Genomic DNA, 16,804 nt, shown 5'->3' with positions numbered 1-16,804 from the left:
CTGCAACAACCCTCTTCAACTGCATCACTTCCAAATACACTGCACAGCAACCCCCTTCAACTGCATCACTCCCAAATACACTGCACAGCAACCCTCTTCAACTGCATCACTTCCAAATACACTGCACAGCAACCCTCTTCAACTGCATCACTTCCAAATACACTGCACAGCAACCCTCTTCAACTGCATCACTTCCAAATACATTGCACAGCAACCCTCTTCAACTGCATTACTTTCAAATACACTGCACAGCAACCCTCTTCAACTGCATCACTTCCAAATACACTGCACAGCAACCCTCTTCAACTGCATCACTTCCAAATACACTGCACAGCAACACTCTTTAACTCCACCTGCGATAGGTGATACCCAACTATGCTACTGTTATTACAAATGATATCTGATTTGTGTACTCTTATCTTATCATCCTGCAGTTCATTTGACATTTTCTCATTAAACAGCCAACACTGATGCAGAGAGTGAAACTAATGACTACCACATCCACCATTCTCATTTCCCTTCTAGGTGGGGTTCTGGCAACTATAAAATACTCCAGGTAACACGGTAACTCAAGCGAGTGAACGTGAACAGAATGAACGCGGGAATCCAGTGTTCCAAACAGAGTGATCTGTTTTGCGTTCTGCCTGACATTTTTGCCTAGAGTTTCTCAACAGGCAGAGTTTCTTTACAGGCAGACTTTGACTAATTATGAAAGGGGAAACGGGGTTCCCAGAGCTGGTGTCTGAAATGAAAGGCCCAGCGTGCACTGCAGTCAGACAGGATGTGATGAGAGGGAGCTGACGGAGAGCCGTTATTTGAGCTCCTTACGCAGCATCATAAACACGAGCGATGTCTGACCCTAATCAGACGCACACATAAAAACATGACCAGAGTGCAGCAGCAACAGCCTGCCCTCACTGTGTCTACTGTGCCTTCAGAGCCTTCTCTGTACTCAAAAATTACATATTAACATTGTACTGACTTTCAAATGCCTGCATTGATACATATGTACTGTGTATACAAAAATAAACATACACCTTTGTACCCATTAACCTATTTTAATTATATTACTTTTATCTTCACGCATGCAGGCATACATGCAAAGACAGACACACATACGGTCTAACAAAAGCTTGAATCACAAAAAGCAAATTCATAATTTTCACAACTAACCAAAGGAATAAAATAACAATCTGTCTGCTGTGGTTTAAGACTGTGTTCTGGGCCTATTCAACTGTACTATCTCAAGTCAAAAGTACAATTACTAATCAAGTAAATGTACCGATTCCCTTTTCAATGATAGACACATGCTATCCCATTCGACTATCCCATAGACAATCTGTCCCATTCATGTTTGGCCATGTTCTCAGGTACAACCCTGACCGAGTGTGTTCACACCATCGCAGGTACAGTACAGGCTGGTTAAGTGTCACTCACGTGGGTTGACTATCTTCACAGCAGAGTCGGGGTCTAGATGCTGCTTACGAATCACCTGAGTGCTGATCTTCTCTGTGAGAATCTGTAGAGACATGTAGCATATACAGAAACACTACTCCCACATTTGATAATACTACAAATAATATTGAGTGCTGAACTATCTACAGATGAGCTGATTGTGCAGTTGTAGTAGCAGTTGGAGGTCAATTCCACTTCAGATAAATGAATTTAAATTAAATTCCCGAATAAAAAAAAATGGCCATTAAGTTCAATGAAGTTTCTTTATTCCTCAATTAATTTGTTGAATTCAAATTCATTTTCTGAACCGACTGACTGGAAAAGGGGTGTTTATGGTGTGAGTCTGATCTGAAACAGAATTCCTCTGGTTGGAGAATTAGAGGCAATATATTAATGATGTGTTAAAGATGTAAAGTATTAGACTGAGTTCCCTCATGGAATGCAGTGAGGGCAGTGAAAGGGGACACTGGGAGACGGTGGTAAGGGGCAGGGGACGTGTTGGGGGTGTTGGGCTCTGACCTCGAAGAGGACGTTGTACGTGGTGAGGGAGGACTGGTCGGCGTGCAGGATCAGCCGCTCAGACAGCAGGGAGAAGAGCCCGTTACCCAACATGATCTCCAGCTTCCTCCTGCAACACACACACACACACACGTGCAAACACACACACGCGCGCGCACACACACACACACACACACACACACACACACACACACACACACACACACACACACACACACACACACAAATACATACAAAGATACGCGAGTTATTTGGGGGGGCATTAATGGGGCGTTGCTGCACACACCATTATCCACTCCCATCACAGTGTTTTCTGCACAACACACTCAAGCATGCACACACACTCTCACACAGACAGACACCGACACACAGGCACACACACAGGCATACAGGCAGGCACGCACACAAACACACACACACACAGGTGTGCAAATGCCCACACGCCCCCACCCAACCAACATCAACACCACTGCAGTTCAGCAGACAAAGACAAAAAAATCATTGCCTCAATGTAGATCCACAGCACAAAAAAAACGATATTAATTCCACCTCAGATGGTTAATATTAACACTCAGCCTGCTACGTATTTGCAGAGATCAAAGGGGACTAAAAACCAGTGTGAAGTGCGGGCCCTAGTGTGAGCCCAGCGAGGAGAGTGTGTTACTCCAACACAGAACCTGAGAAACGTCTCAGAAGCCTCCTCTGGCTGCCCGGGACGTGTTGATCAAAGCTCGAAGATCAAAACCAGCCGTGAAAAATACGGTCCGTGACTGGCATCCAATCAACCGCTTCCTTCCAACATGCTTTTAATTGCACCGTGGACCAATGGGAGGCCTCGCAATTGCTCATTTGGTATTCAAGCAGCTCGGAGAGAGCAGAGCAGTCAACACCGGGAAAAGGTTCCCTTCAAGAACTCTTAAATATGCATTCTCTCACATGTTAGCTCTTTACATCTACTAGTGTTCTTACACACATGTTGCTATGAAGATTCTTAAAAGTGGATGCAACAGTATGTACATACATTATTCACAATGTGCTGTGGTCTTTCTTCTGTATGAATAATTCTTAACATATTAATGTCCACACAACACATACATTTATCCATATTCGGTGAAACAGTACTGACGATAGTAGTTTCTGATTTGTTTTGAAGAAAAATAATAGTGCATAAAAAGAAAGAAATGTCATGAATTTTTTTTTATGTGCATCTCCAGTGTGTGGCTCCAGCAATCTCAGAATCCGGTTCCAAAACATATGAAAGGAAATAGATGAGTGGTTTTAATGATGTAAGACACTTTACTTACTTTGGAGGCAGATATTTTAGGAAGTACCCCAGCACCTTTAGGGCCTGGACACGGACCCCTTCATCTTTGGAAGCAAGAAGCTTATAGATCACACTAAACAAGAACAAACAAACAAAAGGAACATATTTCATACATATACAAATACATATAAAACTATAATGTATATATAACTACTTGGCTTATACAATCAAAATTAAAATAAAAAATGTTTTCATTAACATTAGCTTTTGGTCAACAAATAAATGTGTTTCTGCATAAGACAAAATGAGAAAATATTGTAAATATTCAAATATTTAACACTAAATGAAGATGTTCTATTTATTCATACTGTTGAAATTATGTAACTTTTTGCTTTTGGGGAAATCTTTTCAGTCCATGAAATATGAATATAACATCACCGGTTTAATTAATATTAATACCATTGTGCACAGTATTGCTACTCTAAATGTATCACTAAATGGAACTGGAAATGTACCCTGCCTCATTAAGCTGTTCTCAGGCTACAAAAGCACACAGAGGCTGAGAAATAATCCCAAGCTCAGAGAAGGACATTCCTTGCACTTCTAACTAGTCAGCTTGTGTGTGTATGTGTGTGTGTGCGCGCGTGTGCGAGATGATAAAAAATTCATTACGTTTCATAGTACAAAGGTGTATATTTACTTTCATGCTTTTTCCCATGCCAAATATATAGATATGCTAAGGAGAATGTATGTGTATTTGCATGTATCTGTCGTTGCATTTGTTTATTTTTGTAAAATAAATTTAAAAAATAAAAATACATTTAAGGGAATTAATGTGTGTGTGAAAGTTATTTATATATAAATAAGAGGATATATAAATTTCAGACACCTAAACTTGAGTGTAGGGATATCAGACAGGCCTGACATCCCTGAGCACAGTACAGCAACCCTGGCCCGTTGCCGTGGGACACCGGAGCTGTTACCGTATTCCGTTGCACCGGTCAAATGTGGGCACCATGGAGCCCGGCTGCTCTGACATCACAGCCACCAGCAGCTGCAGCACGTCAATTAAATTGTCATCCTGAAACAATAAACACAGACGCAGAGCCATTAGCATCATTAGCATTATGATAAACACCCGCTAACACCGGCTCAATTAGCAGGCTTTCACAACCGCATCAGGAAACAGAACAGGGGAACAGGCCTTTTCTGGGAGTAAGTCACATTTGTGCATGGACACTGCACAGGTCAATGAAGAGGTAGGACCATATGTCCAAAAAATACACGTCAATTATTGATCTTACAAACAATTTGATTAATGCTCACCAATTTTTTTTTTTTTTATGTTTATCTTTTCATAAAAAAACACTGTTCTTCGGAAATTCTACGGAGACCTGTGCACTAAAAGTGTGAGTTGGTGTGATGATTATAAACAAATTATAAACAAACTGGAGAATAAAGAATCAGAAAAATCTATGTGATACTTCACTCTCTAGGATGCATACATTTTGTGTGTGTTTTGTGAAATGTGTCTTTTGTGTTTTTCTATTAGTAGTAGTATTTCTTAATGTTTCAGTAAGGTCAACATCCAGCCGCGATAATGCCTTTTTGTAAGTGCCTGTGTGAAAGTACAATACGTATTACAGTAGAGTAACTCTGAGTATGCAGTATATGTGCAGTATGCACACAGAATAGAGCAGAGTCAAACAAACTGGCACACTATGGCAGTGTGTTAATGGTGCCACCTAGTGGAACTTAGCAATGCCATAAAAAACAGCATGGCACACCAATATTCAGACAGCCGACTGTTGGCCTGGAGGCAGAAGGTGGCCCAGCATAGACATACTCTTCACCCTTAGATCAGCATTATATAGAAGCATTAAAAAAATATGTGTTCAGTTTTGTATGTGCAGTGTCAACCCATCTCCCACCAGCAACAGAATGAGAAGAAAGACAGGAGTTATGAATATTTTGAAAGGGAATCTAGTTTTACTTACTCAACTTTGTTTTATAGATGCACATTGAAAACAGAATCAGGCCCCATGCTCTTGAATATAGACTAGATAGTGCTATATGCTGGTGTATAGTGTGTTTCAGTAAAATAACCTTTTCACACGACCAAAGATTCCTCATGGAGAACTTAACATTACTGAGACCCAGTGTTTGAGTTTGAGATGTTTGAGATGTTTGAGTACCTCATGCATGGTGAGCAGATAGTTGAGAATGGCCTGCAGCTCCTGTTCCTTTACACCATGGTCCTGTGACAGGGACAAAGCTACTTATAAAACCCTGCATGGCACACACCAAACACCATTTACCATTGTCTTTACAGTGTGACACTGCTTTACATTATATCCAAAAATACAAAAATATACATAACAAAGGAAAACATCCTGACAACAATACTAAATTTCTGTGCCCAAAATAAAAGTCTTGTGATTTACTATTGCCAGGAGTATAAAGCCAGACCGGCTTACACTGCCAGCACTAATAAATTACAGTTACGATACGTGGATTAAGTGCGGATATGTCGCTATGAATCATAAAAGTTTGAAACAGTTCAGAACAAAAAATAATCTCTCAGAAGTTGTGAACTAAGCGTGTATAATACACAAAATTCAATTACATACAAGACATCACACGCTGCTACATATCCTGTGGGAAATGTAGTGTTTTTCTTGTAGTTTCTGCTTGAGCTAAATGATTATTTTTTAATGTTCTGCATACAGCCGTAAGAACCATTCCTGGGGCAATAACCCTAGTGAGGGGGTGAGAGTGGGGTCATGGACACTCACCTTCACGATCAGCTGCTTGATAAACAGAAGCAGGAAGGCTCTCATGGACAGGATCTCCTTATGGGTGGGTCTGGGGCCATCTAGAGAAGGGGAGAGGGAGAGAGGGAGAGAGAGAGGAGACATCAACATGAGGGTCTTATGAGTGTGAGTGTATGCATGGGCTTGCAAGTGTGAGTGCAACGGAAAGTAAGACAGATAAAAACTGCATGAGTGAGTGAGTGAGTGAGTTACTGAGTGAGTGAGCTAGTGAATGAGTGTGTGAGTGAGCTTGTGAATGAGAGTGAGCTAGTGTGTGGGTGGGTGGGTGGTTGGGTGGGTGGGTGGGTGGGTGGGTGAGTGAGTGAGTGAGTGAGTGAGTGAGTGAGTGAGTGAGTGAGTGAGTGAGTGAGTGAGTGAGTGAGTGAGTGAGTGAGTGAGTGAGCTAGTGCTTGAGTGACTATGTGAGCTGGTAAATGAGCGAGTTAGCGACTGAGTGACTGACAGCATTCATGTAGGCAGGCTGTTTACGTGACAGATCCCTGTAAGTAATCTCGCCTTGCCTTTCTCTGCTGACTAACTGAGGACATAGCATTGATGGTGGCGTACAAAAGGGGGTGGGGGGCACTGGGACACATTGTCACTATAATCATAATTCTTTTCATCATCAGTCATTTTTTATTTTTTATGTATTTTCTTTTGTCCCGGACCTGAGAATTCATAGCTGCATATAACACTTGTAGAATGGGACTTGAAGCCGGCCGGTTGCAGGTTTGAATCTCGGATGGGGAACTGCTGTTGTACACACCACACACAGATAAAGATAAAGAAAGCTGTGCAAGTCGCTGTGGGTAAGTCTGCAAATTCAAATGCAAATGGTCTCACCGAGGCCTCTGGGCGTGACCCCGCTGCGTTCCTCAGGGTTCACCGCCCAGTAGTAGTACTTGAGCGAGTTCATGATCTGCATCACTGTGCCGACCCTGCGGACGGCGTTGTAGATGGCCAACGAGCTGATGAACTCCGCAGCCAGGTAGGTGTACAGAGTCTGCTGCACCTGCGTCACAAAACACACACAACTCAGGTACACACTGGAATCTACAATCTACACAACACACAACACACAACTCACACCCAGGAACGCACTGGAATCAACAATCTACACAACACACAACTCACACCTAGGAACGCACTGGAATTCACATAATCTACACAACACACACCCAGGAATGCACTGGAATCTACATAATCTACACAACACACAACTCGCACCCAGGAACGCACTGGAATCCACATCATCTACATAACACACAACACACAATTCACACCCAGGAACGCACTGGAATCCACATAATCTCCACAACACACAACACACAACTCACACCCAGGAACACACTGGAATCCACATAATCTACACAACACACAACACACAACTCACACCCAGGAACGCACTGGAATCAACAATCTACACAACACACAACTCACACCTAGGAACGCACTGGAATCCACATAATCTACACAACACACAACTCACACCCAGGTACACACTGGAATCAACAATCTACACAACACACAACTCACACCCAGGAACGCACTGGAATAAACAATCTACACAACACACAACTCACACCTAGGAACGCACTGGAATCCACAATCTACACAACACACACCTCACACCCAGGAACGCACTGGAATCCACATAATCTACACAACACACAACTCACACCCAGGTACACACTGGAATCAACAATCTACACAACACACAACACACAACTCACACCCAGGAACGCACTGGAATCAACAATCTACACAACACACAACTCACACCTAGGAACGCACTGGAATCCACATAATCTACACAACACACAACTCACACCCAGGTACACACTGGAATCAACAATCTACACAACACACAACACACAACTCACACCCAGGAACGCACTGGAATCAACAATCTACACAACACACAACTCACACCTAGGAACGCACTGGAATTCACATAATCTACACAACACACACCCAGGAATGCACTGGAATCTACATAATCTACACAACACACAACTCGCACCCAGGAACGCACTGGAATCCACATCATCTACACAACACACAACTCACACCCAGGTACACACTGGAATCAACAATCTACACAACACACAACACACAACTCACACCCAGGAACGCACTGGAATCAACAATCTACACAACACACAACTCACACCTAGGAACGCACTGGAATCCACATAATCTACACAACACACAACTCACACCCAGGTACACACTGGAATCAACAATCTACACAACACACAACACACAACTCACACCCAGGAACGCACTGGAATCAACAATCTACACAACACACAACTCACACCTAGGAACGCACTGGAATTCACATAATCTACACAACACACACCCAGGAATGCACTGGAATCTACATAATCTACACAACACACAACTCGCACCCAGGAACGCACTGGAATCCACATCATCTACACAACACACAACTCACACCCAGGTACACACTGGAATCAACAATCTACAGAACACACAACTCACACCCAGAAACGCACTGGAAACAACATCATCTATACAACTCACACCCAGGAACACACTGGAATCTACATAATCTACACAACACACAACTCACAACACACAACTCACACCCAGGAACGCACTGGAATCCACATAATCTACACAACACACAACACACACCCAGGTACACACTGGAATCGACATAATCTGCACAACACACAACTCACACCCAGGTAAACACTGTCATCGACATAATCTGCACAACACACAACTCACACCCAGGTACACATTGGAATCGACACCTGCACAACTGCACACTGATTCTGCAGGTTTAAAGACCCTTTGAAGAGCTAGGCTCAGCATTCATATAGCGCTGAAAATAATGAAATATTGTATTTAAAATATGACATTCAGTACATATCATTATGAAGCCTAAAACAACCAAAAACACAGAGTTAGCTCTTGGTTAATCAAGTCTATGCAGCTAGTAACTTTAAAACAGATTAGGCCCATAAAGTCGTGTTATTGAGTGAGTGCAGGGACAGGCTGATGTTCTGCCCATATAAGGCCGGGCAGAGAGAGAGGGCACCTTGGCAGGGCTGTGGATCCAGATGCTGGGGTTGAACAGGATGTGGTCACACAGCTGTTTGAGCAGCACGATGCCATTGGGCAGGTTGCTCAGGTAACGGGCGAAGCTCACAAAAACGTCCAGGACGGGCCGGGTCACATGTGCTTTGGAGGACTGGGGACGGAGGACACAGAGGAGACAGGACACACGGTGAGCTGCCTAAAACAGCTGAGAGTATAAATATGAAGGCTTTCCTCCTTATGTTTCTCCATTTGCAGTCAGAACACTACAACTGGACCGGCACAGGATACAGCAGCAGATATTAGTGACGTGTGACATAGAAGCAATAGTTAGAGACCGAGGCTGGCAACTCTGACTCCAGGTCGATAGATTCGATTTCCAGGTCGGGCGCTGTTATTGTAACCTTCAGCAAAGTACTCAAAACTGAATCACTGCAGTAAATATCCAGCCTGTAAAATGGACTGAACATAAAAGCAGTCCGTGTAAGCTGTGTAAGACACTGTGGATGCAAGGGTCTGCTTTATGCCATTTAGTGTAGCGTCCTTGTTAAAGTGAGATTAGGTGGAGGACATAAAAATGACTTAGGAAAGAAAGGTCAGTCCCTTGCAGTGAAAACTGTAATTTGTGTTTGCATCAGAAGCCCCTATTGAGAGTCACGTACACTGCTGACATTTTCAAACACTGTACTGTACTAGTCAACTAGTTCAATAGTTGGGACTCTGTCTCCCCCTACAGGAAAAACACTGTAAACACAGCCCTCACCTTTTCTAGAGAGTATCCAATCACCAGAAAGCCCTTGGAGGCGAGGAGCTGCTCCTGCATAGCCACTGAGTTCTTCAGCAGTTCCATCAGAAACGACAGCAGTGTGTAGCTAAGGGAGAAAAAAAAAAGTGAGTTGGACAATTCAGCAGCAAACCCTCAGCACCTCATGCCTTCATTCAACTCTTCAGAACCTCATCAGCTGATGAATATTACAGTATGTCTGAGGCCATGATTATGAGAGAGAATCAGGGCTCATCAACTCCGGCCCTCAAATCCAAATCCAGCCCTGGTTTTATTTTCTCCTGGGTAATTAGTGCTATGATTGGCCAGACTGTCTTCACACCTGACTGCCAGGTAAAGGAAGGGTGGAAAAACATCAGTCCCTCGGGGACCGTGAGTTGCTGATCGTAGGTGTAAATAATCTGCTCTCTGAACGTATTAGACACCGGCCAGTACAGAAGCCTAGCGCCCACCAGATGGAGGTGTCCGGTTGGTCAGTGGTGTGCTGGGGATAGTCCAGCTGGCCAAAGAGAGGGAAGAGGACCTGGACCCCACCGATGGAGTGAATGGCGCTCTGCACAGGGGGGGCGAGCACAGCTCTCACATCCTGTAGAGGGAGACAGAAGGTACGTCACTAGAGCTCCACATACACATACATGCACACACACAGACACACACGCAGACACACAGTCTGCACTGTGCCAGTGACTCTGCACTGCAAGTCTACAGTTCATAAGTGGCTTTGCTCAGTGAATCTAGTATGTGTAATGTAAGTGACTCTGCTGAGTGAATCTATCCTCCGTACAGCAGTGACTCTGCTGAGTGAATCTATCCTCCGTACAGCAGTGACTCTGCTGAGTTAATCTATCCTGTGAACAGCAGTGACTCTGCTGAGTTAATCTATCCTGTGAACAGCAGTGACTCTGCTGAGTTAATCTATCCTGTGAACAGCAGTGACTCTGCTGAGTTAATCTATCCTGTGAACAGCAGTGACTCTGCTGAGTTAATCTATCCTGTGAACAGCAGTGACTCTGCTGAGTGAATCTATCCTGTGTACAGTAAGCGACTCAGCTGCTGAGTGAATCTATCCAGTGTACAGCAGTGACTCTGCTCTGAGGCTGCTCTGCTCCATATACTGCAGGTTGCTGCATTGCCATCATTCACAGTGACAGGCGGCGCATCCTGAGGTGTTAATGTGACTTTAATTAGCCGGTGGCTCAGGGAGGTGAGACTGCTGCACTACAGCACCGGTGTGTCCTGTGATTGGGAGAAACTCCACTGCAGTCTGTCTCACGCCAGACCACACATCTGCAGCCGGAGCGGAAAATCACGCATAAAGATTACAGCGTCACGTTCAGCCCACAAACACTTCAACCGCTCACTTCCCGCCTGTAAATGGAGGGATTTATTTATACTGATTGGGATGAGCTATAATCTCTCTGCGATATGAATGAAACCTTTCAAAGGTTAAAGACTTCAATTATATTACCATTACAGACCATTCTGCGTCTGTGTGTGCATGTGTATGTGCACATCTGTCTGCGTTTGTGTGTGTCTGTGCGTGTGTCTGTGCTTGTGCTGTGTGTGTGTGTGTGTGCCTGTTTCTATGTGTGTGCATGCATGCGTGTGATGTGCATACTTAGAAAAAACACAAACATCAGTTAGCTGGGCTTTGGTTTATATTAATTCGCTACAATGATTGAACTAAATTATTTTATAGAAAAGATACACACATAAACAGCAATTCATTCTGGAAAGGTTTCCTTAATGCACATTAAATGCAGATTGCGCACTCCCTGAAGATATTCTACAAGATATTAATTTATTCTACCTTCAAACGCTAAATACTTCAGGCTTGCAGTGCAGCGAATCATGATGCAGCTTACAAAGCAGTTTGGCTCCAAAGTTCATTTACGAACACCGCTCACAGTGAACCTAATTATCCTGAGCTGCTTGTCTTCTTTTGGTCTTTGGTTTTAATTAAACGTTCACTTAATGAGACATGCCACTGCGTGGGGCTCCCCCTGGTGGTGAGAGCTGGGAGCACAGGCACCCAAGGAAAGAGGGAGGGGCTAGGGCTAGTCAATAAAACATACTGACAATTATCAACGGTAATAACAACCATCACTTACCAGGCGGTGCATTGGCGTTCTTCTATTCTTTAATCAAACCAGATAAGCTAGTAAACATTCAAACGTGAAATGGTTCTGGGAAAAGAACATCACCACTGATACTGTATCTATAGGTGTTGATAAGCCAGCCAATCAGCAGCAGCAAAGCCTTGCAGCTTCCACAAAAACGTAAGATCACATAAATGTTAGGTTATGTGGCTATGCTCTGCCATGTTATGTCATGTTATGTTATGCATGTTGTGTCATGTTATTATGCTATGCCATGTTATGTTATGTTATGTTATGTTTGATAGGGTATATCGCCTGGCCCTATGAGGGGCGAGCATCATACCTGCAGCATGAGGGCGTGGGGGGAGTGCACAAAGATGGAGGGGCTGCCTTTGGCAGAGGACTGGAGGCACAGCTGGGCGTCGGTGGCCCGGGGGTTGTACGTGAAGGCGATGGAGCCGGAGAGCTTGCCGTCATACAGGACCATCTTGTGGTGCTCGGCCAACATCAGGTCGCTCTCGGCACTGTGGTTGAATGTTCCCTGGGGATGAGTGGAGGGGGAGGGTCAAAGTTCAGTGCTAGTCCTATTCCCAGCCCAGTTCATGCCCTCAGAACGCACTACTGAAACCACAGGAGCCAAAGCCTAACGCCTAACGACGTTGGGTCAAAAGTACAACAGTAGCAGACAAGACAAAAACAACACGTTTTCATTAAAGTAAACAAAGACCGCTCACATAAAAGCAAAACAGAACAAAGAGATTCTTCAGAAAATACATTTCGTCTTCAAATCTGGATAAAGGCTTAACATGCTGAATGATTGGCCAATAATGAACTATGCAAATTAAATGACAGAAGTATGAAATCCCAAAACAGATGTGTCCTCATTGTGTACCCGAAAAATCAGTACATCTGTTATGAATGAGTCTCATGGATAAGAAGTACAGTAGACCCATGTCCCCGAGAGGTGTATCTGGGGACCCCTGATTGTCAGTTGCGTAACAAACCTTGTATGAAGGGCCCAGTTGGTAAATTCCCAGGACCTGAGCTGCGTTGAGGGACTCGCTGAACAGGTACACTGCCCCCATCTGGCCACAGAAGACACGGCTGGAGTCGGCTGTTTCCGAAGACCCCAGGAAGCACTTGTCGAATGTCTGCGAGCACAAGGGCACAGCGAGATGAGAACAGGGACGCATTACTGTAGTCTGGCTCAGCACTACACCTCACCATCACCTGCACCATTATTCAGCAGTAAGACAGACGGGCAGCACTGAAAGGAGGTGTTTCAGCAAACATCAGCCACTTCTATACTATGTAGTATACTATATAAAAGCAGAATACTTGTGAGACAGAAATCTGGACCAATACGAAGGCAGTCAATAAACCTCATGCTCCTTGTGCCACGATAATGATTTGTAATAAATTAATAAAGCAGCGTACATCTCTCTGTACTGTACACTGCAGTGTTGAATGTGTGTGAATTCAACAGCCCTTGTCAGGAGGCATTATGCAATATATTTTATAATATACTTTATTTATATGTCTTTCCATATTCGAATAACACCATTAATACAGACTGAAATGAAAACAAGAATCATGAAAACAATGCAGGCCACGTACTGTAGAAGAGTGGGTTTCAGTGAAAATGGTCTTTAGGTTCTGAACAGTGAGGGTTCTGTTTGCTCACCACACACCTAAAGACGGTATAATATAAATTCAAAGCTGCTTTGTGGAGGCGTGTCATATGCACAGCTTTACTCATTTCTTTGCGTGTCAAACTCCCCTGAAGGCCACAGCCACATGCAGGGTGTGCGTCCTTTTAGCTTCATACACTCATAACTGGGGATTACAGCACAAAGACAGTCTACATTCTTGTGTAAACTGTCAATGTCATTTTTCGCAGAAGCAAATCCATAGTAAAAAATCTACGTGCATACTACAGCGGAATGTTATAAAAGCCTTCCTCCGCACAACCCAGCCCCCTACCAGCCACCATACCAAGTGACTTCAGCCATTACGCATATGTGAATGTCTATCAGGCACAGAGCCTCCGGGTGTTGAAACACCTGCCATCTCGCAGGCAATATAAATGATCCTCATTAAACTCTTATCATTTCACAGGAAACTATGCGCGGCTCACAAGCCTGCCTCCATTATGGCTCAGATCCAGCGCAGTCCTCAGTGTCACAGAGCCAGTAAATACATTAGCACAGGTGATTGGCGCATGTCAGGAGAGAGGACAAGGGAGACATGCAGGTTCTTCTAGCTATTTTCATAGTCTCACCTTCATGATGACAAAGGTGATATGAATCACTCCACGTCATTAACTTACAAACAATGAAGGAGAATATAAAGTCGCGCACTCGCTCTTGTACTCCAGTGGATCTTTTCTTGAAATAGCAAAACCACTTTACAATAACACTGTGCCCCGATCACAGTGCCGCTTTCCACTGTTTGTTCAGTTATAAATTCAGTTAAATTGGAGGGTGAGACTTTCTTTATGTTTGCTCATTATGACTTAACCGGCCAGTCTGCACCTTGTGTCCTCTGTGTAATGAGCGCTCCACACTCTAATGTGTAACCTTAACTTCAGGTCACCCTGCTGTTCCACTGGTTTTTCTACAAACACTCTTTATCAAAGTCAGTTTCAGATTCCTCTCTGTGCCCAAATAAAGGTATAAATGAATCAAGGAAATCAATTTGGTCAACTCTTCATAACCATACGATCTTAAAGGGACAATAGATAAGATTTTTGTGTTAACATTTTATAAGACCATTGTAAATCCCTTCCTATCGATGAAACAGGCTCACTGACATGTTGGCTTACCCTCTGCCTGTGTTTATAGTCCTTAAATTCTGGTTTCAAAATATACAGTTGACGGGCAGTCACTCCGTACCAAAACATTGCACAGCTGTACAATAATTCAAGGTCATTGGTTGAAAAAATGGTTCTAATTGCCACAGCCAATGGCGTGGGGGCTTTTTCAGATTGTTCTGGAGTGTTGCTGCCCTAATTGCACTACAGACAAACTACCACTGGAAACTCTGTATACTACTGCGTATTATCCAAGCAAAGAATACATATCTTGGTTCAACCGAACAATACCAGTTCGCTATTGGTAGCGACAAGCAAATTAGTTGTAGTTAGCTCCACAAATTTACAAATATCCACCAATACGAACATATGGTAGTAGGGAGCGTTGAGAGCATAGTTGCTCACGCATTGTGTCTCAAATTCGGCAAGCTAACTAATAGCTAATTTGCTTGTTGATACTGATAACCAACTGGTATCGTTTTATAACTAGATTATTATGTATTCTTCGCTTGGATAATAAGCAATAGTATAGAGTTTCAGTGATCGCTTGTTTGGAGTGCAATTTGAGCAGCTACATGTTCCTTTTATCTCTTTACGTGTTGAATCATGCGTGTTTAGCTAAACTTTTATTTGTCTCAAACTGTAAGTTGCAGTTGCATCGTTTGTGGTACACTATCACATCTTAGTTATATAGCCAGCTAGTTCCACAGCCAAATAAGTTGCTTGCTCATAATATACTTGGTTAGGTAAAGCGAGAAGAGAAAAGAAAAAAAACATACACTAAAGTCAACATTTCATAAAGTCACCTGTTCGGCGAACATTTTCTTACTAGAACACTACGAAAACACAGCAGGCTCTGTCGCGTTTGTCACTGTCAACATTCCAAAACAGTGCATCTTGTGGTTTGAAGGTGTTTGTTGCTGCAATTCCTCTCTTTACTGTTAGGAGTCCGAAATTGCCTATTGTACCTTTAAAGTATATATTCCTAAAATATAAAATTCATACATAAGTTTTTTTCCATCGACTTGCAGGAAAGCTAGATTGTATGAGATTTGACATCATCGTGTACCAGCGAGTATTTAGATCAAATGTCTGTGAATTTTCCGTTCACCTCCAATCAATGTCCTTTCAGCAAGTATTCCTCCCCCCAGAGCCATAGGCTATGGCTTCCCCATGAAAATGTGATACTTACATCATTTGTATTGACCAACCAGGTTACGTCCTCATATGACGCCAGTTCCCCGTTGACATAACACCAGATTTCACTGTTCTTCCAGCGATGATAGACGTGCACTATGGACACCATATACCACTGAAAAACACAGATGGGTAAAACAACTGAAAATAACAACTATATAAATTTACCCAGTCACATTCAACAGGGCCAATGCAGGCCAAACAGGAAGTGGTAATGGAAGTCAGAGAAGCAGTTCTTATTCAACCGCATTTCTAAACTCCCCCACTTAACCATACTCCCAGAGGTAGAGAAATCCAATCTAAAGCCCCAGGCAACTATCCCACCAGCTCTGCTATCAGCAGTCTGGATGCCTATTGGGATTTATATTTTGCAATTACAAATCCTTTGGGAGAAATATTCCTGGGCAGTAAGTGGAGCGATAGATAAGAGCAGATCCAGATGCCATGAAATGAGGTGGGCTGTCCCTCCTGGGGAATGGCACCACACAGTAAAGGAGTAAATGGTAAAGCCGAGTTGGCTATTTGCACCCTTATCCCCCTTGGGGGAGATTGGATGCAGCAGATATTCCCTGTAAACTGGGTCTCAATTCTGTACCACTCTCCAAGGGGCGGGACAGAGTGGTCTTATCCTCAAAGCGTTCTTACAGCATCCCCACAGTGTCTCTAGTGTCCCCAGAGTGTCTCTAGTGTTCCCAGTGTCTCTAGTGTCCCCACAGTGCCTCTACTGTCCCCAGAGTGTCTCTAGTGTCCCCACAGTGTCTCTAATGTCCCCAGTGTCTCTAGTGTCCC

At 43.5% G+C, this 16,804-nt stretch overlaps 1 protein-coding gene across 1 annotated transcript in view; it reads right to left on the bottom strand.

Annotated features, from left to right (window-relative positions):
• lrba (LPS-responsive vesicle trafficking, beach and anchor containing) overlaps positions 1 to 16,804 on the bottom strand; it is a 207,041-nt gene that overhangs the window by 158,564 nt on the left and 31,673 nt on the right. The window contains 13 exon segments of the mRNA XM_061244631.1: positions 1,438 to 1,519; positions 1,975 to 2,083; positions 3,279 to 3,371; positions 4,222 to 4,319; positions 5,434 to 5,496; positions 6,034 to 6,113; positions 6,895 to 7,063; positions 9,125 to 9,277; positions 9,887 to 9,995; positions 10,360 to 10,493; positions 12,350 to 12,547; positions 13,011 to 13,157; positions 16,011 to 16,130. Coding sequence (XP_061100615.1) covers positions 1,438 to 1,519; positions 1,975 to 2,083; positions 3,279 to 3,371; positions 4,222 to 4,319; positions 5,434 to 5,496; positions 6,034 to 6,113; positions 6,895 to 7,063; positions 9,125 to 9,277; positions 9,887 to 9,995; positions 10,360 to 10,493; positions 12,350 to 12,547; positions 13,011 to 13,157; positions 16,011 to 16,130 — 1,555 coding nt within the window.

The sequence above is a fragment of the Conger conger genome, chromosome 6 (genome assembly GCF_963514075.1).
Source record: "Conger conger chromosome 6, fConCon1.1, whole genome shotgun sequence".
Classification (NCBI taxonomy): domain Eukaryota; kingdom Metazoa; phylum Chordata; class Actinopteri; order Anguilliformes; family Congridae; genus Conger; species Conger conger.
Note: the sequence above shows the minus strand (reverse complement) of the source record. Positions and strands in the feature narration are given on the sequence as shown.